The 24,361-nt window shown below is 47.4% G+C and overlaps 1 protein-coding gene across 5 annotated transcripts in view; it reads left to right on the top strand.

The window, feature by feature from the left end:
* Positions 1-939: 939 nt before the first annotated feature.
* The window catches only part of TARBP1 (TAR (HIV-1) RNA binding protein 1), a 55,436-nt gene continuing 32,014 nt past the window's right edge, over positions 940-24,361 (top strand). For 4 of the 5 annotated variants that reach the window (XM_036235593.1, XM_036235592.1, XM_016163364.2 and 1 more), the window contains exons 1-10: positions 940-1,853; positions 5,326-5,426; positions 6,782-6,857; positions 8,613-8,761; positions 9,778-9,830; positions 11,425-11,522; positions 14,118-14,253; positions 14,782-14,878; positions 15,728-15,817; positions 20,120-20,261. In XM_036235593.1, the coding sequence (XP_036091486.1) occupies positions 962-1,853; positions 5,326-5,426; positions 6,782-6,857; positions 8,613-8,761; positions 9,778-9,830; positions 11,425-11,522; positions 14,118-14,253; positions 14,782-14,878; positions 15,728-15,817; positions 20,120-20,261 (1,834 nt within the window). In that variant the 5' untranslated portion in view covers positions 940-961. The remainder of the gene's footprint in view (positions 1,854-5,325; positions 5,427-6,781; positions 6,858-8,612; positions 8,762-9,777; positions 9,831-11,424; positions 11,523-14,117; positions 14,254-14,781; positions 14,879-15,727; positions 15,818-20,119; positions 20,262-24,361) is intronic. The other variant, XM_036235595.1, reaches the window with a different exon arrangement.

Below are 24,361 nucleotides of genomic sequence, written 5' to 3'. Positions count from 1 at the left end.
ACTAACTGTTTATGCATGACTGAAATGTGGAAAAAAGCCTTGCGTATATGTTGGATAACTTTAAAACCAAAAATGTAAAAATTTATAACTTTATATAACAATAACCTGAAATTTGAAGAACATTAAATTATGCCTTATCTGTTGTGTTGATTACACCTCAAGCTCTTTGAAGGTGGAAGTGAGTCTTCTCCAGAGACTAAGGGGAGAACTTTATGGTGAGAAGGCAAAGAAAACCCAAGCCACTGACTCAGTTTGCCTGGGATTGAGCCAGGAGCCACACCGTGCTACTTTGCATGCTGACGTGAGGATTTCTGTTTCTGTGTTTAGCAGCAGCTGCTGTCAGAAACACAGCAAATGCTGACACGTGGACGATTTTTGAGACTGCAGCGGGAGCACAAGCATTGTGTGGGAGGTCTGCATGCTAGAGCCGGCTTGGCCGTTTGACTGCAGGCGCTAGCATTTTTTCAACTGGCACATAGCTATAGTGCTTTGGGGGCCTCTAAATCATTCTTGTGTTTTCGTTATTTTTATGCAGATGTCCAGAACCCATTTCAGATTCCAGTGCGTCAGTCTAGTTGGGGGTGGCGCCGGCCTGCTGCTTTTCGAAAATAAGCTTCCAGGTGATTGTGATGGACACGTTCAATGTGCACCTGTGGCTCAGACACACGTGACTTCAGGGCCCTCGGGCAGGCCAACCTCCAATTAGGAATCGGTGGAGCTGGTGTAGGTACACAGACGTTTTACTAAAAAACCGCAAGGGATGGGGCGAGAGGAACAAGGGTCCAGGCAGCGCCAGTGGAAAGGGTCCACCGTGCCCACTGCGCGCAGGGCGGGACGCACGCTGCAGCCGCCCCCTCCCGGCTGGGGCCCGGGCCGGCCGTGGCCGCGCACGCACGCGTCCGGGCCAGCCGCGCACGCGCACGCAGGCGCTGTCTTAGGGCGCCGGCGGCGCGCGCAGCAAATGGAGTGGGTGCTCGCGGAAGCGCTGCTCGAGCAGAGCCAGGACCCCCGGGTCCTGTTCGTGACGCTGTGCCGCGGGGAGGCGTCCGCGGAGCGCGTGGAGACGCTGCGCTTCCTTCTGCAGCGGCTCGAGGATGAGGCGGCGCGCGGCGGCGGCGGCGGGGACGCGCTCCCGGAGGCGGCGCGTGAGGTCGCCGCCGGGTACCTGATGCCGCTGCTGCGCGGCCCGCGCCTGCGCCCCGCGGGGGCCCCGGACCCCGACCCCGGCCCGCCGGCCCGCCGGCGTGTGCTCCGCGCGGCGGGCGCGGCCCTGCGCTCGTGCGCGCGCCTCGCGGGCGACCCGTCGCTGGCGGCCGCGCTGGCGGAGGAGGCGCTAGACGACCTGCTGGCCGCGGGGCCCGCGCCCGGCCTCGAGGGGGGTGCCGAGGCGGCCCTGGAGGTGCTGGCGGCCGTCGGGCCTTGCCTGCGGCCCCGCGAGGACGGGCCGCTGCTGGAGCGCGTGGCGCAGACGGCGCTCGCGCTGGCGCTGGCCGGGGACGGGGAGGCGGCGGCGCTGGCGGCCGGGCGCCTGCTGCCGGCCCTGGGCCAGGGCGGCGCGGCGGCGCTGCGGGCCGTGTGGGGCGGGCTGGTGGCGCTCTCGGGGCCGGGCCGCGTGGGCCCGAGGCTGCAGGTGCTGAGCGCCCTGGCCGAGCGGCTGCTGCCGGGGCACCCCGCGCACGACGCGGGCCCCGACGCGCGGCGCTGCGCGCGCTTCTGGCGGACCGTGCAGGCGGGGCTGGCGCACCACGAGGACGCGCTGACGCGCAAGCGCGCGCGCTACCTGCTGCGGCGCGCGGTGGAGGTGTCTGCGGAGCGGGGCGACGACTGCACCTGCGACCCTGGGGACGCAAACGGTACCTGCCTCTCTGTCCCCAGTCCACCCCTGCTTAGCTTGGAGGGGGAGGGGCCCGCAAACCAACGTTCGTTGTCGTCTCCATCCAGGAGGACTTGGGTTATTCCCATGGTCCCCATAGCGTCCAAAACCTGGGGACCCTTATCGCGTGGGTGTTCTCTGAAGTGACACAAACCACTGCAGCCGAGGACAGTCTGCATTTCCCAACCTTCCCGCCCCAGAGCAGGTGGAAAGCTGCGTTCGTGGACTAATTTAGGAACGCGGTGGGGCCACGCAGGCTTTCCCGGAGCAGGTGTGCGCCATAGTGGTAGGTCCATTCTGACCGGCTGCCATCGAATCAAAGGGAGACGATTTACCTGCACTGACCAGGGAACTGAGCCTTGAGTGTTAACACTTATAGAAACCACTTTTTTCCTCTGAAATTTCCCTTGGTAATTCACTTAGCGGGACTGACTAATTGGCAGCCTGTTGAGGGCATTTTTGTCATTGATTTAATAGAATGAGATTTTAAGTTTATTTTTAACTTTTTTTACATTTCGAGCTGTGCCTCATACTGCCTTATTACAGAACCCGAGTACATGAAGTAGTGAGGCTTCCGGTGCGTTTGGTATGTTTGGGAGACACTTGCAAGGAGGAAAAATAATCAGTTCACTACGTAGATCTTGATTGCTTTGTTCACCGAAATGTGTGAAAACATGTCATCTTAAGTCCATTTTCGAGTTATCAAAGTCCAAAGTAGATTCATTCAAAATTGTCTTAATAGAAAATTTCTACTTTTTTCATCAGTACCTGCTCATTCATTTATTACTGGTACAGAATTTCATCTGGCCGAAGTTGTGAGCAGATTAGATTTTCGTTCATATAAGTTTAAAATATTAGATAGTACCTATTTTAACAGTCCACAAATTGGTGACCATCCACTGAAAGTTTTCACTAGGAAACGTTTTAAAAATTATGAAAGTTAAACACTCATTTTAGAGCCATTCCACAGTGTTTTAAAGATAATAGTTATTCCATGCTTGCCCAATTTCCTTCATTTTAAAGAGCGACCTCTTTTAGCTGATTATTTTGGTATTTCGTATTTGGCTTTTACCCCTTTGTCTTGAAATAAGCTAGCTATATCATAAAATCCATTGTCATGGTCACAATTTTCATTAAATGCGAGGTCAGCCTTTACAAAATTGTGATTATGAAAGTATTGTTCACAGATGATCTATGTAGTAAACTGATTATTTTTCCTACCTGCAAGTTTTTTCCCCAGAACTATGTGATTGAAAAATTTGGTTCCCTCCTTATCATTCATCACTTATTCAGCCCCAAATTCTTTATGTCTCAGCCTTTCCTGTACAAAGTGAGATCATCAGGTGTATTACAGGTTTTCCTGAAAGCTCCCAGAGCCCGCTTCCATGCCGAGCTGGGTGCCCGGCTGACCTTCCTAGGCCTGTCCTCACCGCCATCCTGGGGTTATTCCCTTCACCGGGGTCCTGTGTTGAAGCTCTTGTTTCCTGGAGTTTGCAGCTGCTGTCTCGGTTTACTTTTGGGGTCGGGCGTGTTCCCTGCATGCTTGCCCCTCCTGCCTGAGGGCACTGGGGAGGCCCGAGGAGAAGAGCTGACCAGTTGGCTCATGCTTGGCCTTTAAAAAGTCGTCAGAATTTCAGTTTTTACCTGCTGTTTTGGTGGCCATCTCTTCTGCTTGTGCTCGGCCACAGGTGGAAAAGTTTGTCCTGTCCGTGGGAAGGTTCCTGCCCTTCGCAGTTCAGATCACCTGGTTGCGCTGCAGCTAGCTCTCAGAAGTTTAGGGTTTTGTAGATTCTCCAGGCTTTTCTGTTAGTATGGCAGTGATGTCCTCTTGTGGCTTTCTGCACCCTATGTGGAAGCTGAGACCAAGCGGGTCGGCTTGCCTTTATTTTGACCTCACGTTTGAGCGAGAGCACAATTCCAGCTTGGAAAACGTTTCCATCCACAAATCTGAAGGCACCGCTCTCGTCTTAGGAGCTGGGTGCCATGTTGCTGCTGAGGAGTCGTCAGCATCCTGAGCCGGGGTCTGTCTCTGCAGCGTTCGGAAGGTCACAGGTCCATTTTTGTCCCCATGCTGGCACTTGCTGGGCCTGTTCGGTCGGGATGTCACATTCTTGGATTCTGGGAACTTTCCTTGGATTCCCTTGATTCCCTCCTTTCTCGTTTTTAGTGCTGTTCGGTGCTGGTCTTGGGAGCACCCTGTCTTTCCTATTTTCGCTCTACTTCCTGGGTGATCTCAACTTCATTTCCTTTCCTTTGCATTTCTTAGTTTTGCTGTCAAAATTTTATTCTCATGAGATGTTTTTGTTCTCGGAATGTCCCCTTTTTCATAGTCTCCTGTTCTCACGTCGTCATGGCACTATCTTAAACCCTTTAAGGTATTAGTGAAAGTTTTTTCTTTTAGGTTTTCTTTTTCCTGCATAGTTTTGTTTTCCCAGAATTTCCTTTTGTTTTGTTCGTTTGTGTTGGCCCAATTGTTAACGTGGAGATTCCTCCAGATGTCTGGGGACCCTTAGAGTTCTGTTCATATTTAAGAATAAACCGAAAACCAGGTGTAAAGCCCCGAGCCCACGAGAGGCGCTTGTTGACCGTGAAGCTCATCATGAGGAGATCTGGCCAAGCGGTTTCGCTGGGAACCGCTGCTGGATTTTCAGGTTTTTTGTCTCTGGCTGGCCGGTTCCCGTGGGATCTGCCAGACAGTGACGGCCTGGGCAGGTTCTGGGATTTGAGGGCTCGGATGGTGGTGGTGGGGGGGCAGCAGAAGGGGCGGCCTCAGCACCCAGCGTGTGTACGTGTCCACCTGGTCCTCCTCGGCACACGGTCCCCCCCCCCCCCCCACCGCCCTCCCCTGGGTCCAGTGCATCTCAGGTCTGTTCGACCTCCATAGAAGAGAGTCCGGTCTTTCTCCTGTTCAGGAAAAAACACAGGGAAGGGGTCTGATCTGACTGTTTCTTAAACACACGGGACAAATCCTGTTTGATCTAGCCTCGCTTTCACTTCCACTTACAGAAGTAACTTTTGCTGTCAGTTCCTCAGGTTTGGGGCGATTTCGTAAATCAGCTATTTTCTTGGTTTTCCATCTTAATACTCATTTGTCTGGAGCCTGCTTTGTTTTCATCAGATTTTCAGATTCTAAGTTTCACGCCTGTCGTCCGCTTCTCTTTTCTCCGTTATTCTGGGGTTTTGCCTTTGAAAAATCCTTTACTGTTACAGTGAGGTTCTTAAGGAGAGAAAGTAGAGTTTCTCTGAAAATTCGTCATTACTCAGAATTCCAAAACGGTAATCCTACTAGAAAAACAAGCCTCTCTCGAGGTTCCTGGCGGCCCCGGCGCGGGCTCGGACGCGGGTGTCCTCCTTGCTGAGACGGCGTGTGGTCGCAGCTGCCGGACGCACGTCCCTGAAGGAGCTTGTGGAATTTGCAGAAGGAGAAACTAATTTTCTTTTTTAAATTACAGCAGGCCCAAGTCTCTTTTGGTGGTCTGGGAAGAAAAAAGACGAGCTGCTAAAGTTTTGGGAAAACTATATCTTAATTTTGGAATCTCTAGAAGGAAACCAGGTAAGTGCTGTGTTTTAACGTCTCATGTGGATCCAGTTTTAATTTTTTTCAAACGTTCTGTAAGGCAGTGCAGAAGGACCCCGTGGACACAGCGTGACCACAGAGCTGTTTGTTTTCTGGGTGTTAATGTGATTCCACATTGAATGGCGAGCTGCCGGACAGTGAGGCCTGGTCAGCAAATTAAAGGAAATTTAAGAATACTTTCAATCGACTTAAATTATCATCAGAGAATTTAGTCTTATTTGATCTTCCCTTGATGTTTACTTCTAAAGTGTTAATTTTTCTACATTATGAATACTCTCCAAAGAAATGCATACTTAGGAAAATTTTGCTTAAAGCAATTGAGGCAAATTGTTAAGTAAATAATCGCCCTTTAATTCTGTAGGTTGGTTTTTTTTCTTTCTTTTAAGTTCTTACATCAATTTAAACCTGAGAATGGAAAGGTGAAGCATCGTTATCAGTCGACTTTGGGTCAGTTTTTGTAGAATGATGGAATTTTTAATTAGTGGTTCTCAAACTTTAATGTCCCTTTGAATCACCCAGATGACTTGCTGCATTGTGAATTGCCGGGTCGAGTCCCCAGAGTTTCTGAGTCAGGGGTCGGGGAGGGCCTGAGAATTGGAATATTTCACCAGTCCTCAGGAGACACGTCTGTTGGTGTTCTGGGGGTCGCCCTTGGAGAGCTCCGGGCCTGGGTCCCCCGTTTGTGGGCACAGGCCCCTGGGAGCCAGCCAGCTGCGGACTCACTGTGAGGTGTCAGCCCAAGTGTGCACCAGCCTTGTTTGTGCACTGAAATAAATATACGCAGAGGCGAGGATGAGGAATAAAATGCGCTCCGAGTTCAAGTAACTCAGGGTTTTCCTCAGTCAGTAGGTCTGTAAGACCCCACTGGTTATTAGAAACCCTCACTCACCGGTTTTTCGAAGAGGGTGTGAGTTAGACTCTGCATCTGCAGCAGCATCAGGCACGAGGGATGTTGAACTCTGAGCCAGCTCTGCCTCCGGCTGTGTGGCCTGGAGCAACTCGAGCGACTAGAGAAAATATTTGTCTTTGTTTCCGCTTTGTGGCGTACTGGTATGATCTGCCCTGTTTCCCAGGACGGTGAGGATTGTGTGACGTGATAGGATATTCACTGTGAGTGTGACATTACTGCGCCCATTCTAGGTTGTGGTCTTGAGCTTTGTCACACTCCCCGTACACGCTTCAATTAATACGATTTTAAAGCTGGAATAATCAGACACATTTTGCACAGTCTTTACGTGGGGGTGGGGAAGCAGAGGGCCACTGTTTTCTAAATAAACAAAAACATCCCTAAAGGTGAATTATTTCACGTGTCTTTTTGCCTTTATTTTCAGGTTCATGTTATAAGGCCAGTTTTACCGAAGCTGAATGACCTGTTTGAAGGTGCAATGTCACAGGAAGATCACGGAGGTTACTTTCATTTTGATTTTTTTTATAGCATTTGTAGTTTTTTCCCCTCAATTTCATCATTAACTCTTGTTCATTGTAGTGCTTGAAAAAACTGTAAAAGTGTAAAGAAGGAAAGAACCCGCTGTTGATAACCTTCTGCATTGAGTGTTCATGTTTTTTTTTCTCACTTAGCTAGTCAAGTGCTTTCACCTGTATACTTAAATACTCTGAAAATATAATTTTAAATGGAAACATTTGATAATGATGTTATATTTTACATTTTTAATAATGGCTCTTTGGCCTTACATATTTTATCTGTTTTCCATTCTTATTCTTGACACATCTCTATCATTGTTAGAGTTACTTTTTTGGAGGTTTCAGTTCTATATCTTGGACTTCTCAGGAAAAGTCCAAGATATTATTTTATATATGGTTTTTAAACTCGTAATCAATCCTGTATTATGAGAACTTTTTAGGAGAAATAAAATGAAGCTGGAGCTTCCTAAAAGTATTTTATAAAATTAAGTTTGGATCAGTGAAACAGCTCAGTGCAGGCTAACAGTGTTTTAGGTTTGTATAAAGGACAAAATGCTGCATTATCGTGTTTACACATGAGAATTGGCTAGGTAAATGGGTTTTCAGTGTCTACTCTGGAAAATTAGAACTTTAATAGTTTGACCCCGTAGGAATTGAGCTTTGCTCGTTGATTGCTGTAGTTTTTTCTGAGGCAATGGGATTTTTCACAGACCATAAGGCTCTGTTGTCCCACCTGGGGCTAGAATTTAATCGAATCCTGTTGTGACTTCACTTAGGCACTTACTAGTAAAATGATTCTCCTGTTACTACATTTTGCCCACAGCTATTGGCAGATCAAATCAAATAGCAGTGACAGTTTTTGAAAAATTACTATCACCAAGGAATTGAGCAAGCATCTTGGTGTAAATTACAAATAATGGACCAATTTACATATAGACCGTGATGAGTTAAAAATGCCGATTTTTTTCCTAATAGAATTAAAAGATATGTCAAGAGTTAGCATATATCTCTAAGGTATATATTTATCTTGTTTTTCTTCTCAATTAGATATTTACTAAGGATACTTAGTGTCCAATATATGCTACACACTGGATAAAGTGAGACAGATGTACTATTTTTCACTTGATTCTTGTCTGTTTTCCATGAAAACATAATTTTGATGATCAGGTCTACACGGGCAGCAGACAGGCTGAGGCAGGCGGCCTTGGAGATGACGTCAGAGCTCAGGGTCGAGGGGACAGCACCGTGCGGAGCAGCCCCGGGACAGTGCCGACCCTTGGGGCGCAGTGTGGGGGTGGGGGACGGGTGAGGCTGAAGCAGTCGTCAGGGTCAGTTCGTCCTTGTTCTTGTTTTATTCTAAGAGACCTGAGAAGCCATTTAAGCGTTCGAAGCAGGGGAGTGACAGTTTCAGATGTCAGTGTAGGCGGGGTGACAGACAAATTGGTTGGCATCACCCCAAATCCAAAGCCACCCAGCGTGCATGCGGGGGTAACATTTAATGCTGCACATCGAAGCAGCCATAACCTTTGCTGTCTTTCTAAGTAACCCTCGGCGCGCGGCATCCTGACCCTGAGTCGCTTGGGCCGCGCAGTAGCTAAACGCCTGCGGGGTGGTTAGACGCAGCCTCGCTTTGGTAGTGCAGCGGGGGCGACGCGTTGGCGTGCGCGGGCATGTGTGTGCGCGCGCGCGCACGCGTGAACGTGCCCTCGGCAGACGTCAGCACCGCGCGTTTCTCCACAGCGTGCTGGCTCCTGCACCCGTCTTGGCACATGTGCGTTTACAAAAGGATGTTCGAAAGCGAAAACAAAGTCCTGAGCAAGGAAGGCGTCCTGCATTTTCTGGAGCTCTTCGAGGCGAAGCGCCTGCCGTTTGCGCCGGAGGTGTCCGAGGTAACGCCGCCGCCCCCCCCCCCCCCCGGGCCCCTTTGTCCCGGGCGCGGGGTCAGGGCGCCCGTCGCCTCGCACGTGACCCTCAGAACGCGTCGGAGGCCTCGGCGGCAGCGGGTCACGCCCTGCGGCTTCGCGCTCCGCCCACCCCAGTCCTCCGGGCTCCGCCGTCGCATGTGGACAGGGCTCGCGGCTGTGGCCGTCGCCGAGCTGCCCGCGTCATTCCCTCCGCCGGTGTCTAAACGGCGAGGCTCGGGGCGTGAGAACCGGCGTAGAAGCTTCTCGCCGACCTGCTGGCCGCGTGGTCCGGGTGCGCGTGTCCCCGGCCCGCGCACAGCGCTCGCCTCCGCGCGGTCGCGTTGCTGCTGTTACACACAGTATGTGACAGAAGCAGTTATTTCATTGGCATCTCTACGTCCATTTGTCAGAAATCGCACAAAGCAGAGACTGAGAATGACGCTGTGGCTTTAAGTGTCATGTGGCAGTGCCACGTGAGTCACATGGCCACTTTGGTTACTCATGTACCTCTTGTGTCCAGGGGACCAAAGCGAGTTTTCCCACCTGCCTGACCACATGCCACAGTTTTCGTGTGTGTCATTTTTCTGCATTCTTCCAGCCTTCCTGCACTTCCATGAGCTGGGATTTTTGGCCCGTGTCCGGTGATGTTTTTGAAGATATAATTTTCCCCTTTTATCTTCCAGGCATCGGGGCTTAAATTCCTCTTGAGTATCTTTTTGTTTTTCCTCCGTTACTACCTTTATTTCCACCACACATTCCTTCTTTGGGTTTCTTTCTTCCTTCTTGACCCAACACGAACATTTTATACATTTTTATCAGGTGGGAAAATTCTGTATTTTGTCCTTCTGGTGGAATCGAGGTACCGCCAAGACTCACAAATTACCCAAGAGCATAAGAAGTCCGCAGTGCTTGCACCGGCCCTTGATGTGCAATTAAGGGCAAAGCTGACTTTTCAAAGTTATAGCTACAACTGAACATCAAATCCCCTTTTCTTTTTTCAGTTTATTATCGGGCCCCTAATGGATGCACTTTCAGAGAGTTCTCTGTATAGCAGGTAAGCAAACGTGATGGTATTTAGCAGCAATGCAGTAATGTGTGTTAGATAAATTTAACATGTTGATAAAAAATGACAAAGTTTGGTATGTGATGCGCGTTGCCTGCTCGGCATCGCCCTGATCTCCCCGCGTCGCCCCTTCCGTGTGTGGGGCTCTTCTCGCCTTGCTGCCATCAGGTGTATCAAGTGTTCCTCCTCCTCGTCATTTCCCCTCCTCCCGGGAGCCCTCCAGCCTTCGTCTTCGGCAGGTGTGTCTTACCTGGCGTCGCTTCTTCGCTTACTCATCTCTGCTCTCTGGAAACCATGGTGACTTTAGCTAACCAGCTCTTTCAACTTTTTTTTTCTTTTAACTTTTTATTTTGACTTCTAGAAAAGTTGTGAGAATAATACAAAGAATTCTTGTTTACCTTTCATTCACGTTCCCCAAACGTTACTGTTTTAACACGTTTGCTTCATCATTGTCTCGCTCCGTGTGTGTGTGTGTGTGTCTGTGTGTGTGTATATACACACATCTATATCAATTTCGGTGTCCATCTGTCCATCCATCCATATTAAAACCTCGAGTTCACACTAATAGCCCAGCACCACAGGGTTCTCTGGAACTTGCCCCTTTCCACATCGGATGGTGGCAGCCATTGTCCGTAACGTAGGTGCCGCCTTTACCGTTGAAAGGCTGACAAAAGAGTTTGTTGGTATTATGCCAGATCCTCATTTTTTGAGCATTATCTGTACTTTTGACTTATATCTTCAAAAACTTCCTTGCTTTTGAAATTATGTTCTTTAATTTCGATTTACTAAATTTATACTTGCAAGTCTTTTGTTTGGTATACCTCTGTACAGAAAAACCCACCATCAGTTTTTAAAAAATGTTTTCATTAGTCTGTGTTATGTTACTATTTAGCCCCATTCGATAAATACTGAAAACATAGCAATCCTCGAATTGCCAATTATTTTAGATTTCAGATAACTCAGAATCGATAGGTTTCTGAAGTGATTAGACAGCTCTAGAGCAGTAAAACCAACTTGGTGCTTTTTTGAAAGAGTTGACAAACATTTGTTATGAAATGTCTTCAGTTTTCCAGCACTTTGGTGTTTTCAATTAACCGTTAATGTTTCTAGCAGAAGCACATAGCAGAAGTGTGACTCTGGTGGATGTTAACAGTTAAATGCTCCTTCAAGTAGTAACTTATGACTAACATGTTTTTCCGTGAATGTCATTTAATACCTAAAGATTTAAAATCACTGAATTATATATTGGAAATAATAAAATGTAACTTAAACTGATCATTTTGAGAGTTTTAAAAAATGATACCCTTTAGCAAGATTCATATATTTGTGTCAGAGAAAGTGTCATAAAAAGGAAATTCATGCCAGCTCAGTACAGCATGGTATTAACACACACCCATTTTCCTAGAAGATCTCGATATTTCTGTAATCAGAAGGGTCCTCACAATTTTACTGAAAAATAAAAGCAGGTTCAGAAAAAGAAAATGGTCTTTTTTATTGTTAAAAGTCTTTTGGGCCCTAGTTCCACTTAGTTTCAGTTTACTTATTGTAAGTAGATTTTAAATATTTTTTTTCTCTTTGTCTGTAGGTCCCCAGGCCAGCTGATAGGAAGCGGTTCTCCATTGGGACTGAAATTACAGAAGTTTTTAGTTACTTACACTTCTCTCCTTCCAGAAGAAACAAAGAGTATGTGCAGTAAAGAGATTAAAAAAAAAATTATTAGCTTTAAAAATTTATTTATTTTTAGTATTTTGGTCATAAGCCCCATCCTGTGACTGTTATACGCAGTGTTATCGAAATCGTTCCCTTTCTCCGGGACATGTCGGAATTATACAGGTGTCGGCAATAACTGAGTGCGCGTTTCTGCTTTTGTACGTAACTTATTGCCCATATTGACACGAGTAGGCAGAAGAAATTTTAGAATATGTGGGGCAGTATGCCGTCTTTTCTTGTTGTTTCTGTTCAGCTTCAAAAATTGGTAAAATAGGTTGAAGAAAATCTGGGTTTGGGAAAAAGTCTTAAACAGAGTATCTATTGTGGCAAAGTTGTCCTTTTATAAATATTGATTTAGGAAGACAAAAAAGAAAAATGTATTTGCTTTTTGTGAGACCTTTTGTGTCCTAGAAATATCCACTTCTTCAGATTGGGGGTTTATTTTTCTTTCTGATGAGGTATATTGATCAGCAAAGCAGAAAACCAGTGTTTTGTTTCCTGGGCAGCAGAAGGACTTCTGGGTCCCGTTTTTTACTCCTGGTTTTGTGAATTAGAACGTGACCCTGTGTGTGAGATGGCAATGGTCTCCCCTTATCCACGGTTCTCGGGGTCTCAGTTGCCTGCAGTCAACCAAAAATATTAAATGGGAAATTCTAGAAATATACAATTCGAAAGATATTTTGAGAGACCACATTCATATAACTTTATTACAGTATATTGTTATAACTGTTCTATTGTTGTTGTTAATCTCTTACTGTGCTGAATTTATAAATTAAACTTTATCACAAGTGTGTACATATAGGAAAAAAGCAGGATATATAGGGTTTGGTATGACTCGTGGTTTCAGGGGGTCTTGGAACCCCTCCCCTGTGGATAAGGGGGTACGAACGTATGAATTTTTTCTTTTGAACAGGTGAAACGGTACCTGTTCAAAAGTCAGGAAAGAAAGGGAAAAATTGTATACCACAACTTTAGATTTAAAGAAAATAGATTTAATTATGTTCTTAAAAAAATCTGTTAATGGAGAAGGTAACTGCCAAGGTGTTCTTCAGTTTGCTAGAATTCGGAAGTTTACAGTAAGGGGATCGATTTGCTGACCAGATTTCCACGTCCCACGTCAGTAGCACAGTGTGACTGGCATGGCGGTGGACAGTGCCCTGGACACTGGGTGCCTGGGGACTGTGGCCAGGTGCCAGGCACGGAGAAGACACTTGTAAGCGAGGTGTTCTGCAGAGAAGTGGGAACTGAGTCCAGCGGAAGGGGGGCAAGCGAAATGTTCGTGCTCAGTTCTTACTCTTCCCTCAATGTGCAGTCAGTATCCTGAGTGTACCTAGCTTAGCGCTGGGCACTTCGGAAGATCTGAAGTACGTGTGGTCCCCTTCTCGGAGCATGCAAGGGTTTCTTAAAATTCTCCAGTGATCTGAGGAAACACGTTTCACTGAGCGCGTGAGTTGAGGGTCCTCAAGTCACACATTGGCAGAGAAAGAATGGCACGCCCTCCGTTTCTATCTCAAAATAGAAAAGTTATAGGGATTAGGTCCAGGGTAAGAAAGAAATGGTCCATGAGAAAGACCTAATGTCATTGTTTGTAGATACCAGAGGCCACTTACCATCAGCATTTTTTAAAAAATATTTTTAACATCTCCAACAGAAAAATGACTTCTAACAGTTAAAAAACTTGTTTTTTTACTTTAAAAGATATATATAGCTTTATGATTATCAGAATCTCTACAGTAGAGTAGAATATGTCCTTACTAAATGGTAATAAAATTGAAGTACCTTTTTTCCCAACAGCTTTATTGAGATATAGTTCATATAGCATAAAATTCACCCTTTTAAAGTGTTCTGTCCGTGCTTCTTAGTATGTTCACGAAGCCGTACAGCCATCACCACCGATGCCAGAATATTTCGTCGTCCCCAGAGGAAGCTCCAGGCTCAGCAGCCATCACTCGCGCCCCTCGCCCAGCCCCTCCGACACTGCTTTACTTTCCACAGATTTGCCTGTTCTTAGCATTTCCTATGAATGGGGTCGTGTAATGTGTGGCCTTTCATGTCCGGCCTCTTGCAGCTAGCACAGTGTTATAAAGATCCGTCGGTGTCGTGGCGTGCGGCACTGTCTCGGCCTCGTGGCTGACAGTGCCCCTCCCCGTGTGGGCGTCGCAGGGTTTGCTTTCCCATCATCCACTGGTAGGCATCCCGATCATTTCCACTTTTAACTGTCGAGAACAGCACCTCTGAGAATGGTCGCGTACGAGTTTTCACGTGAACCTGGCTTGTTCCCTTGATTCTGCCCCTGGTAGCGGAGGTGTCAGGGCACGTGGCAGCTGTTTAACTTGGAGAGGTGCAGTGGCCGCACCGTGCGACGTTCCCACCAGCAGGGGCAGGGTACCCTGTTCTTCTGTCCTGGCCCGCACTCCCCGTGATCTGCCCTTCGGCCGTGGCCGACCCGGCGCGTGTGAAGTCCCCTTGTGGCTTGTGATCTGCGTTTCTCCGCCTCATGTCTAGTGAGGCTGAGTGTCTTTTCATGTGCTGTTGGCAAAAACGATATTTTCAAACTTTTTCTTTCAGGTGGCTTCCTGCTAAAGTTCATTCAGAGGATGACGAGTCGACACTGGTGTGCTGTTCCCATTTTGTTTCTGTCTAGGGCTTTGGCCAGCGTCCCGAAGTGTAGCGCCCTGGCTCGGGAGGGGCTTCTCGCCCTCAGGTAGTGTGCCCGGCCCCTTGGCCTGTGGCCGCCTGTCAGCTTCGTTTCCCCCGCTGCTTTAGTCTCTAGTGCGTGGATTTAGTTAACACTGGCTTTGGGACTTTTGAGCCCTTCGTTTTATAAGAAAAAAGTAAATTAAAATATTTGTTATTTATATGGTCGAACTTGTTACATGAATTACTGATTTAAAAATGTGGCATGCGCCAGTGGACCTTGACCACCGTGAGGCCAGTACTGTTTTTATTACGTTGGTGTGTAGGAAACTAGAGGGAAAATGCCAGACAGTAATATTGATCACAGTATTTTTTAAAATGTGAAATTCTTAAAGTGCCTTCATTCATGGCCTCGCGGTTTTCGAGCTCCGTTCCGCAGTAGACGGAGCGCTGCGGGCGGCCTCCCTGGAGGAGCCGAGCTCCGAGGGCCGCCGGCGGCTTTCCGCGCTGGGGACGGCGGGCGGCGTCCGCGGGCGGCTCGGGCGTCCGCGGCGGGCTCGGGCGGCGGGCGGACGTGGTTTGTTTCCCGCCGCAGGGACGTCCTGCAGTGCACCATGGCCACGCACCAGATCCTGCTGCGGGGCGCGGCGCAGTGCTGCCTCCTGCAGGCGGCGATGCACCTGGTGGACGCGGTAAGCTCCTCGCTCGCGGCGCTCTGCCTTGCGGGCGGCCAGGCGGGCAGCAGGGGTCAGGGGTCAGGGGTCAGGGGTCAGGGAGGCGGCAGGTGACGCTGTCGCGGCTCGGGGTTCCGCGTCCGGCCTGGGGGCGGCGCGCTGTGCCGGAGGCGTCTGCACCCCCCCCCCACGCCCCGGGCGTCTGGGACCCTCAGGGGCGGCCCGGGCACCGGGTCTGCGCACGTGGCGGCCTTCACCCGGTGACCTCCGCGCCCTCCGGCGACCTGACGTCCGGGGCACGTGGTCTCTGTGCTGTGTCCTTGCAGCGCCTGGCGACGGCGGGGCCACGAAGGGCCGGGCCGGCGCTCACCCGAGGCCCGGGGCGTCACGCGGTCTCTGCCTCAGCCGCGCAGAAGCCGCCGCCGAGCGAACGGCGCGGCCGCGGGCCCGTCAGACTCACTCGAGCCGGAACCGGGCGTGAGCGGCGGCCGCGCCGCCTCAGCTCGGCGCATCTGCCCCCGAGAGCGCAAGGCCTGCGCGGCCTCGCGGGGCGGGCGCCATATCTGCGGCTGCGCGAAGCGATAGTTATTTCTTATGTCATGTTTTTGTTTTTGCTTTTCAGTCAGGGCTGCCTTATCTCTAAGATACTAACCTTGATTTTAAGGAAGATAGATTTATGCAGTCTTTGATTTATAGAACGTGTTGTTTGTAATCAGTACTTTATTTTAAAAGTTGAATAATATCTTCTTTAAAATAGCTTTCTTTTGATTGAACTAATTCTATTTTAAATAGTCGCTTTTACAGTGATTTTATTTTATTCCATTAAAAATTTTTAAATGAGTAAATTTTAAAAATTACCCCCCCCAGGAGAAAGTGTCACTTTCCGACGTCTCAGCTTTTCTCATGTCTCTGAGACAAGAGGAGTCCTTAGGACGGGGGACTTCACTGTGGACAGAGGTGAGATCGAAAATGACTTAACGTTAAGGGCTTTGTAAACTTCATGAAAATTGTCTTCTAATTGAATTTATTACTAGCCATTTATGTAAAAGATAGCGATTGCTTCGTTATCTGTCAGCAGAGATTTTAGAAAGTCGTCTGTCTGCTTCGAGCAGACGTCATGGTGCCACCGAGGCGCTCGGGACGGGCGGGGGTGGTGACGGGGGCGGTGGAGGCCGCCCGCTCGGAGGCGGGGGCGCGGCCAGTGGGCAGGTGGCGGTGCTGGGGGAGCTGCCCTCGGGGAGCCGAGGCTGCACCGCTCAGGGAGTAACACAACCTCCTCTTTCTCTGTTTCCTGTCAGTTCATGGCACTTTCGTCTGCCCCGTTGCCCCAGCCTGGCATTTAGGTAATTCGTAGTTTTTCCTGACTTTGTGCATCAGATTCATCATGAAATCCTAAGTGTCTCTCCCCGCTGCCCTTGCTCCAGCCCTTGTGGTGGTGGGCGCCCTCCCTGTGTGCTGGTCCCTGTCCCCGGCCCTGCCGCCCCCCGTGATGTCACCTGCCCGTTAGTGCCCCCCTTCCGCCCCATCCCACCCATTGCACTTTCGTTGATTTCTAATTTGCTCTGTAGCTTAGTGTGGTGTTTGAGGACAGAATTTTTTTTTTTTAATTTTTAATTTTTTTTTTCATTTTGTATTTTTTCAATTCCCAAGAGACCATTGAATCTAGGGATGTATTTTAGAAGGCAATTCTGGCTCTATACATAGAGAGAAGCAAGAGAAATCACTTTGGACTGTGCTAAAATATTCAGGTATAAAATAATGAGGCTGTAAGTAGCATAATGGCAGAGGGAATGAAGAAGGAACAAATTGGGACTTTTGAAAATTAGAATTTCATCTCATATTCTTGATCATCATCTAAGTATGTGGAATCTGAAAAATACAGAACCCTATAGAGAAAATAACACCTGAGATGCCCACCACCCAACTAAATCCATCTTTTGTTTTGATTTTTAAGTTTTCGAATATATAATTCTAATTCTTTTTTCACTATATGTATATTTAAAATGATATGTTGGTATATATATCTTAAAACTAAACATATTGTTTTGAATTTTATTTTTCATTTTTACATATATTTGAGCATTTCAGCATGTTGCTTAATCTCCAATCTGGTGTTTAAAAATTCAGTTGATTAAATGTCTTAGAATTTATTTAATCAGGTCCTTTTGTTGGGCTTTTGTTTCAAAATTGATCATTTCATCTGTAAATATTTCAGATGTACTGCTAAAAGTTAAGGACTTTAACAGAGCCCCAAATTAAGCCCTTTTCACACCTAAACATGTTAACAGTAATTTCCCGATTGCGACTATCGAGCGTTTGCATTTCTCCAGACGCGTGCGTTTCTCTGTCTCCTGCATTTCGCTCGTTCCCACCTCCAGCTTGTTCACACATCCAGATACGCTCTGCCCCTCGCTTCGGTGTGTGTGGCTCCTCGTCGTGGTTCACCCCTCTGGGCTTTTTGTGGTGTGTGGTGCGAGCTGCCAGGTATAAATGAGAGAAGTTTGCTTCATAGTTCGTTTTTGAGGAGCGAGCCCCTGGATTTCTTGGTCTGTTCCACTTAGTTGTTCAGTTCTCTAATTCATGAACATCTGCCTTCCTCGCTTTTCTTCTCTGAGTGTGTGTCGCTTGTCTCTCGAATGTGTCTGCCGAACACTCACACGCCTCCCCCACCCAGGCGCCGTGCCGAGCGCTGGGAACACAGCGGTCAGCAAACAAACACGGCCGCCGTCCTTCACAGTCTGTGGCTCCTGCTCGAACCTCAATTTTAATTCTTTTTGTTTGTTTAATAATAAAAGCACTTATGTAAGTACATGTAACAGCATAGATTTGGCTACAGCTATAACTTTTGCTGTATAGTATAAAGCCGTTATGTTGAATTACATAAAACCATTATATTTAGTCAATTTTAATTTATAGAAATGGCCGTTTCACATAGCTCAACCTAAATGATTTTTTAAAGTTAATTTGCTTTTTAGAGCAGTTTTGGGTTTATAGAAAAATTGCACAGGAAGTACAGAGAATTCCCATAAACCCCCTCAGTACGCCCCTCTCGCCACGGGGCTGCCCGTAACTAGCGGTTCGCGTGAGCACAGTGCGTTTATTGCATCAGAAACGTTATTCACTAACACTCAGACACGTTAGGGGTCACTCTTGTGCTGTGTGTTCTGTGGGCTTTGACAAATACATACGACGTGTATCCTCCATCTGTCTCAGGCAGAGTAGTTTCACTGCCCCAAAAGTCCTGTGTTTCACCCGCTCACCCCTATCTTCTCCGCCCCCCCAAGCCCCCGGCAGCCCCTGATGTTTCCCCTGCCTCTGGAGTTTTGCTTTTTCCAGAATGTCGTATAGTTGGAGTCTATATGACATCATATGGACTTCACACATTACTTTCTCCCAAGTATTTCCATTTAAGGTTCTTCCATGTCTTTTCGTGGCTGGATAGCTCATTTCTTTTTATTGCCGAAGAATATTCCATTGTCCGATGGACCAGTTTATTTATCCATCACCTACTGAAGGATAAAGCTGCCGTAAACATTGATGCGAAGGTTTTCGCATGGATGTAACCTTTTAACTCATTTGAGTAAATACCAGGGAGCCTCACTGCTGGATTGTATGGTCAGAGTGTGTTTCGTCTTTTAAGAAACCACCTGATGGTCTTCTGAAGTGTCTGTCCTGTTGTACACTGACTCCCGCCAGCAGCGAGGTGCACGTCCTCATCGGTGAGGCCGGGGTCCTGCATTTTAGCTGTGCCATTCGGTGTGTAGTGGAGGTTGTTTTAGTTATTAAGTCATCTCATGACATGTGACGTTGAGCATCTTCTCATGCGCTGTTTGCTGTCTACATATTGTATCTTCTTCGATGAAATGTTTTTTCAGAAGTTTCAGATTCCAGCCCTTTATCAGATGTGTTTTTTTTTTTTTTTTGCAGATATTTCTCTTGGTCTTTGGCTTGTCTTCTCATTCTCATGAAAGTGTGCAAATAGACTTTTGAGACTTGTATTTTTATGTGAAACCAAGGGAACCCATGTACCCCAGACTCTTAGATGCCATTTAAACCCTGAGTCTGACATGAAGACCCTTCGAAGGGAAATATTCTGAATTTTGTGACAGGTTTGATAGAGGGAAAGAGTCAAATATGAATTTGAGTTTAGTTCAGTAATTTTGCTATTATAGGATTATACTTATGGAAGTACAAGATGTGGAAAACCTCACATATTTTATAGCAATAATTAAGAAACTTTGGCCAGTTTGAGAGGAGAGTAAAGGAAAGTGTATACTTTGGAAAGATACATATTAGCCGACCTCACTGTTAGGTCATATTTTAAGACCTGGGCTTGACGATGACCTTCAGTGTTGCCGAACTGCCCCTTGGTTGGCTCCTGTGGGTTGTCAGTTCTAGTCGTGACTCGGTCATTGCCTCATTCATCAGTTTGTCTTTGGTCAAGTGATGTATTGTTTTTTTGTTCATTTTTCTTATTTTTCTTATTTTGTCTCATATATAATTTTGGATGGCCTTAATGGATGGAATTTATTTTTTAATTCTTACCTTTTAGAAAGATAGAACTGTTTACTTCATATTTAAATTTATGTATATTGAATTTGTTCTTTAAGAGGTAATTATGAAAAGAAAATTGAGAATACAGATTTCAAAACAAAATTCATAGGTACATGAAATCAAAGATTCATTCTGGGAAGTTCTGTGACTTTTAGTTTTTTAAATCTTCTAAAAGATATGGAGAAGGACCAGGACAGAATTTCTCTTAATATGTTTTAAAATGCATATATGGTAGAAAATAAACTTGTGAAGAGGGTAGGAACTTTAATTATAACTTACATTTCAAATTCTACATTCTCCCAAAGATAAACGTATCCTTGATTTAATATGTGAAGCTGGAATGAGTTTTAATTTAAGGTTGTAATTTCTTTTGCATAATGTGTTATTTTTCACAGAGATGTTCTTTAGAATACCTTCTCAAAATGCGCGTTTTATATTCAGTACTTTAGAAATTCTTGCCTGTTCATAAAATCTTGGATAGAGATTAGAAAACACATACACTCACTAATTCACACACACTCATTCACACACACACTTTTCCGCACTGTGTGAAACTCAGTCACGACAGTAAACGTTCTCTTACTTTATTATGTTCAGTCATTTACATTCAGTTTATTATGCAAGACATAAAATTAGCTTTGGGAAATAGAAACCCTTTATTCAGCAGGTTTTTTAAAATAAGGCGATAACTGTTTTCTTTTCTAGCTCTGCGACTGGCTGCGAGTTAATGAAGCCTGTTTTGGGCGCTCTGCGGCTCGTAGCCCCGGGGGGCTTCAGGAGCCGGCCTCCTTGAATGCCTATGTGAAGACCCTCGTTCAAGAGTACGTTAAGCCTCCTGCTTGGGAAAGTAAGTCTGAAGTCACTTTTCTGGGTTGATGTCACCAAACTGTTTTTGAAGAAGTTTTAACTAGTTTTCAGATCAGGAGGTGGGCTTCACCAGGTGTGTGTGCCAGTCGGTGCCGCCAGACATGTTGCGGCCACGTTTGGTGACTCACGGGGTGTGACGTGCTGCCTCCTGGCTCACGTCGTCAGCTCTGGGATTTGAGATTTAACTTGTTTCATGTGCTTTGAGAAGCTAATAAGTGGCCAGAGTGGGAGCTGGACGCAAACAAATCTATTAATTTATTCCGCATTTAACAGATCCTTTTGGGCTAGATATCGTGGATGTGTTTTTGGAGCCTCTGAAGTGGAAATGTTTTGTAGATGAATCTTTTTGTTTTGTTTTCAGAGCATTACATTTAACGTAAACTGATTATGAAAAGTGATTTTCGAGAAAAATTATTATGAAAGGATGGTTTTGTTAGTTTTTCTTTTTGCCAGTACTGGGCAGAGGTCAGTCTTGCCACTTCTTTGGGGGAATGCGTAAGACTCGGGAAGAACCAGTGGCAGATTCATTAACTGAGACTCTTTTTGCGTCTCGAACGCTTGCCCTTCATTAAAGTCATTGCTGAGCATCGAGTAAATCGCATCTTCGAATTTCACAGGTCGTCAGTTTCCCAGCTGGGTCTCAGACCAGGTCATTTCCTTTTCCAGACCTCTCCGGTCTGGTCGTGGGCTGGCTCCCCAGTGATCAGACGATCGCCCCCTGGCTCGGGAGCTGTCTGCTCTGCCTCCTCAGAACTTCTCTCGTGTGTTAGCCTCTCTGTCTAGTAAATCTTCTGGGCTGTTACTTGGAAGATTCTTTTGTTAGGCCTAGAAAAGTAAATAAATTTTAGTCCCTATTAGAGTAAACAGATTAAAACCCCTAAAATAGTTTGCCTGACAACATCAGATCTGAATATTCACAATTGGATGAAATGAGATTTTTAGTTTCTTCCTTAACATTTCTAGGACTTAAAATATACTGTTTAATATGCTATTTTAAGTTTTTAAAAAGTGGATTTTAAGTGCAAAGGAAGTACATGTATGTGTGTTTAATGTTTTGGCCTTTAATGCTCTTGTCTAAGTGCATTTATGAAATTTTAGTTTAATTATCAGTTACTAGGCTTTTTTCAGGATGTCATTAAATTCCAAAGCAAGCACTATTTGAGTTTTTAAGGATAAAATACATATAATAGTCAAATTTGTTTTTATAGAAAGACTCATCTGTCAAAATACTATTTTCAGTCAGTTTATACATCTGAAGTAGCCTTTTCTTTGGGTTTTGACATAGTCAGCAAAGGTAGATTTTAAACTCCTCAGTATGCAACTCTGTAGCACGTCACCTGTACTGTCGTATCGTGTGTTCTCTCTGTCACCTGCGTGTGACCCCTTGGATCATGTGTGTTCTCAGTGTCAGGCATGGGGGTTAGAGATGGATGACACGCCCCCTGCCCACAGAGACGGGCGTCGGGTAGCAAGGGGGCTGCCCAGGGAGCGGGGACCCCGACACCGTTCCTGCGGGAGGTGGCACTGGGGTGGGGGCTCGTGCGAGCAGCACCCATCCTGGACGGGCCAGCAGGGTGCGGGAGGTCGCCTGCAACACCCATCCTGGACGAGCCAGCAGGGTGTGGGAGGTCGCCTGCAGCACCCATCCTGGACGGGCCAGCAGGGATGCGGGAGGTCGCCGACGGTGACACCGGGTGCGTGGGTAGAGATGGCTGGAAAGCGGGACAGCGTTCCCCGCGAGGCCGGGGTGTTCCTGCTCCCGGGGAGCTGAGGGGGGTCGGCACCCCATCTGTCTTTGGCGTGGCCCCCAGGTGGGAATGGTAAGAGATGAGGATGGACAGGAAATAGGTGAATGCATACATGTCGTATTTATGACACACAATGACAAAGCAACAACAATGAAAACCACACAAAACCAACGTCGCCAAATGGGGCGAAGAGTTTCGGAGCTTGGGAAGGTCCGCGAAGGCTGCTCAGGGCTCGGGGAAGCTGTGGTCGGCCCCGAGCGAGGCGTGTGTGAGGAGATGAGCCTGGCCGCCATCAGGAGGAGCGTGTCGGAAGCCGCCGGCTTGGAGGGGGCCTTCCGGGGCGTCCACTGTGGGCTGGGTGCTGCGGCATGCCTTGAAGCCAGGTAGCGGTCCTGAGACCCCCACTAGGCTTCCGGCTCCGAGCCCGCCCTCCCCAGCATCCGAGGTGAAGGGTGCTCAGGGCTCCCCTGGAGTTCTGCGGCTGGTGAGCTATGCAGGCAGCGAGGACGACCTGGTCTCTGCTCTGGAGACCCCCCGTGTGTGGCCCGCACCAGGACACGTGGGGCTTACGCCCCGGGGCTCCTGGCCCGCGCAGGACATGTGGAGAAGGCCCCGGAGGGGTGCCTGGCGGGAGGCGGTTTGTTCTCAGATAGCAGCACCCCCGCCGCCCCTCCGAGGTCAGAAGTATCGAGGCCACCTGACCGGGGACGATTTCAGTTCAGTCTTCTCTTACGAATGAACTTTTAGTGTAAAAGCGAGATATAAAGTATTAATGTAAGAGCGTTTCAGAGAACAAGTTTTAATAATTCACTTTTGTGATCCTTATAATTTAACCTAAATATTTTGGAATAGCATCACATTTAGATTTAAAAATACAAGCAGATTTTTTTATTGATGGCAAAATTATATAGCATTAAAAATATATAAAGTTTATCCTTTTATATTTGAGTAAACCTACATACAAGCACATATTTTTAGTATTATCTGTCTTCTCTACTATTCCAATACATTTGTATCAAAATAGATTAAATTGCTTAGAATATTTTCTAAATGTTTTCAGTATTTGAATCTTAAATACTAGAAAACTAGATCTCTGACCTAAATTTTCCTCGGGAGTTGAGGTGAACAGTGAAATATTACTATAGTAACATACCGTGAATGAAAAATCTATCCATGACTTCTTTCCATTAACTGGCTTCGTGAGATACGAAAATACGAATTTTATTAGTCAACCAAGTTCTCTCTTCCAAAGGCTGTTCTAGGAGCTTTGCATATATTATTCAGTGATCACGATAAACCCAAGGGTTTCTTTCACCGAAGACGCCTTAAATGTTCTAAGAGGTTACTCGGCTGTCGGAAGGTCCCGCTGCGAACAAGCAGCTGGACCCGGAGTGAAAGGCCGGCCTGGGGTGCCGGGGCCCGGCCTGGGGTGCCGGAGCCTGGCCTGGGGTGCTGGGGCCCGGGCTGGGGTGCCGGGGCTGTGTATCCCATGCTCCTCCTGGCCACGTTTCCGAGAACTCGCGTCTCGACTGGAATGTGCCATGTTTGCCGCCTCGCCGGCCGGCTCGTGTCTACTCCTCTGCTGTGGTCTCTTCTCCACATCGTGCCTAGAGAAAAATATTTTTAAAATATGAAGTTTGACCTCGCAGATTTCTCCTCCCTTCTTTGATGACAGGCAGAGCCCGGAGGGTCGTGGGTTTGGTTCCAGGCCACTGCAGTAAAGCGAGCCCCGCGAACCTCTGGGTTCCTGGTGCGTAGAAAGTTAGGTTTCACTGTGCCGCAGGCTAAGTGTGTAATAGCGCTATGTCTAAAAAATGTGCCGACCTTAATTAAAAGGTACTTCATTGCCAAACAGTGCTGACCATAATCTGAGCCTTCGGGTCCTAACTTTTCCGTGGTGGGGGCTCTGGCCTCGATGCGGGTGGCTGTGGCGTTTTCTCAAAATACGGTGACGGACATTGATGGACTCTTCCTTTCACAAGGGACTTCTCTGTCACATGCGATGCTGTTCGACAGCGTTTTGTTCACAGGACTTCGTCAGAATTGGGGTCAAATCAACCCTCGCAGACCCTGCCGCTGTGACGTCACCCATGTTCGCGTCACAGTCTGACTCCTTTGCCGTCTCATCAGTCTTCGCGGCGTCTTCAGCAGGCGGGGTCCCCCCAGGAAGTCACTTTCTTTGCTTAGGCTCAGGGAGCAGCCCCTCGCCCTGTAAGGGCCCGTCCTGGGCGCACAGCACCTCGCTCACGCGTCCGGGCTCTTTCCACCACGTCCGCAGTTACTTCCTCCATGCAGGCCTCGAACCCCTCAGAGTCATGCATGAGGGTTGGAA

The sequence above is a fragment of the Rousettus aegyptiacus genome, unplaced genomic scaffold, assembly GCF_014176215.1.
Source record: "Rousettus aegyptiacus isolate mRouAeg1 unplaced genomic scaffold, mRouAeg1.p scaffold_m13_p_18, whole genome shotgun sequence".
Lineage (NCBI taxonomy): Eukaryota > Metazoa > Chordata > Mammalia > Chiroptera > Pteropodidae > Rousettus > Rousettus aegyptiacus.
This window is presented reverse-complemented; position numbering and strand designations above follow the sequence as displayed.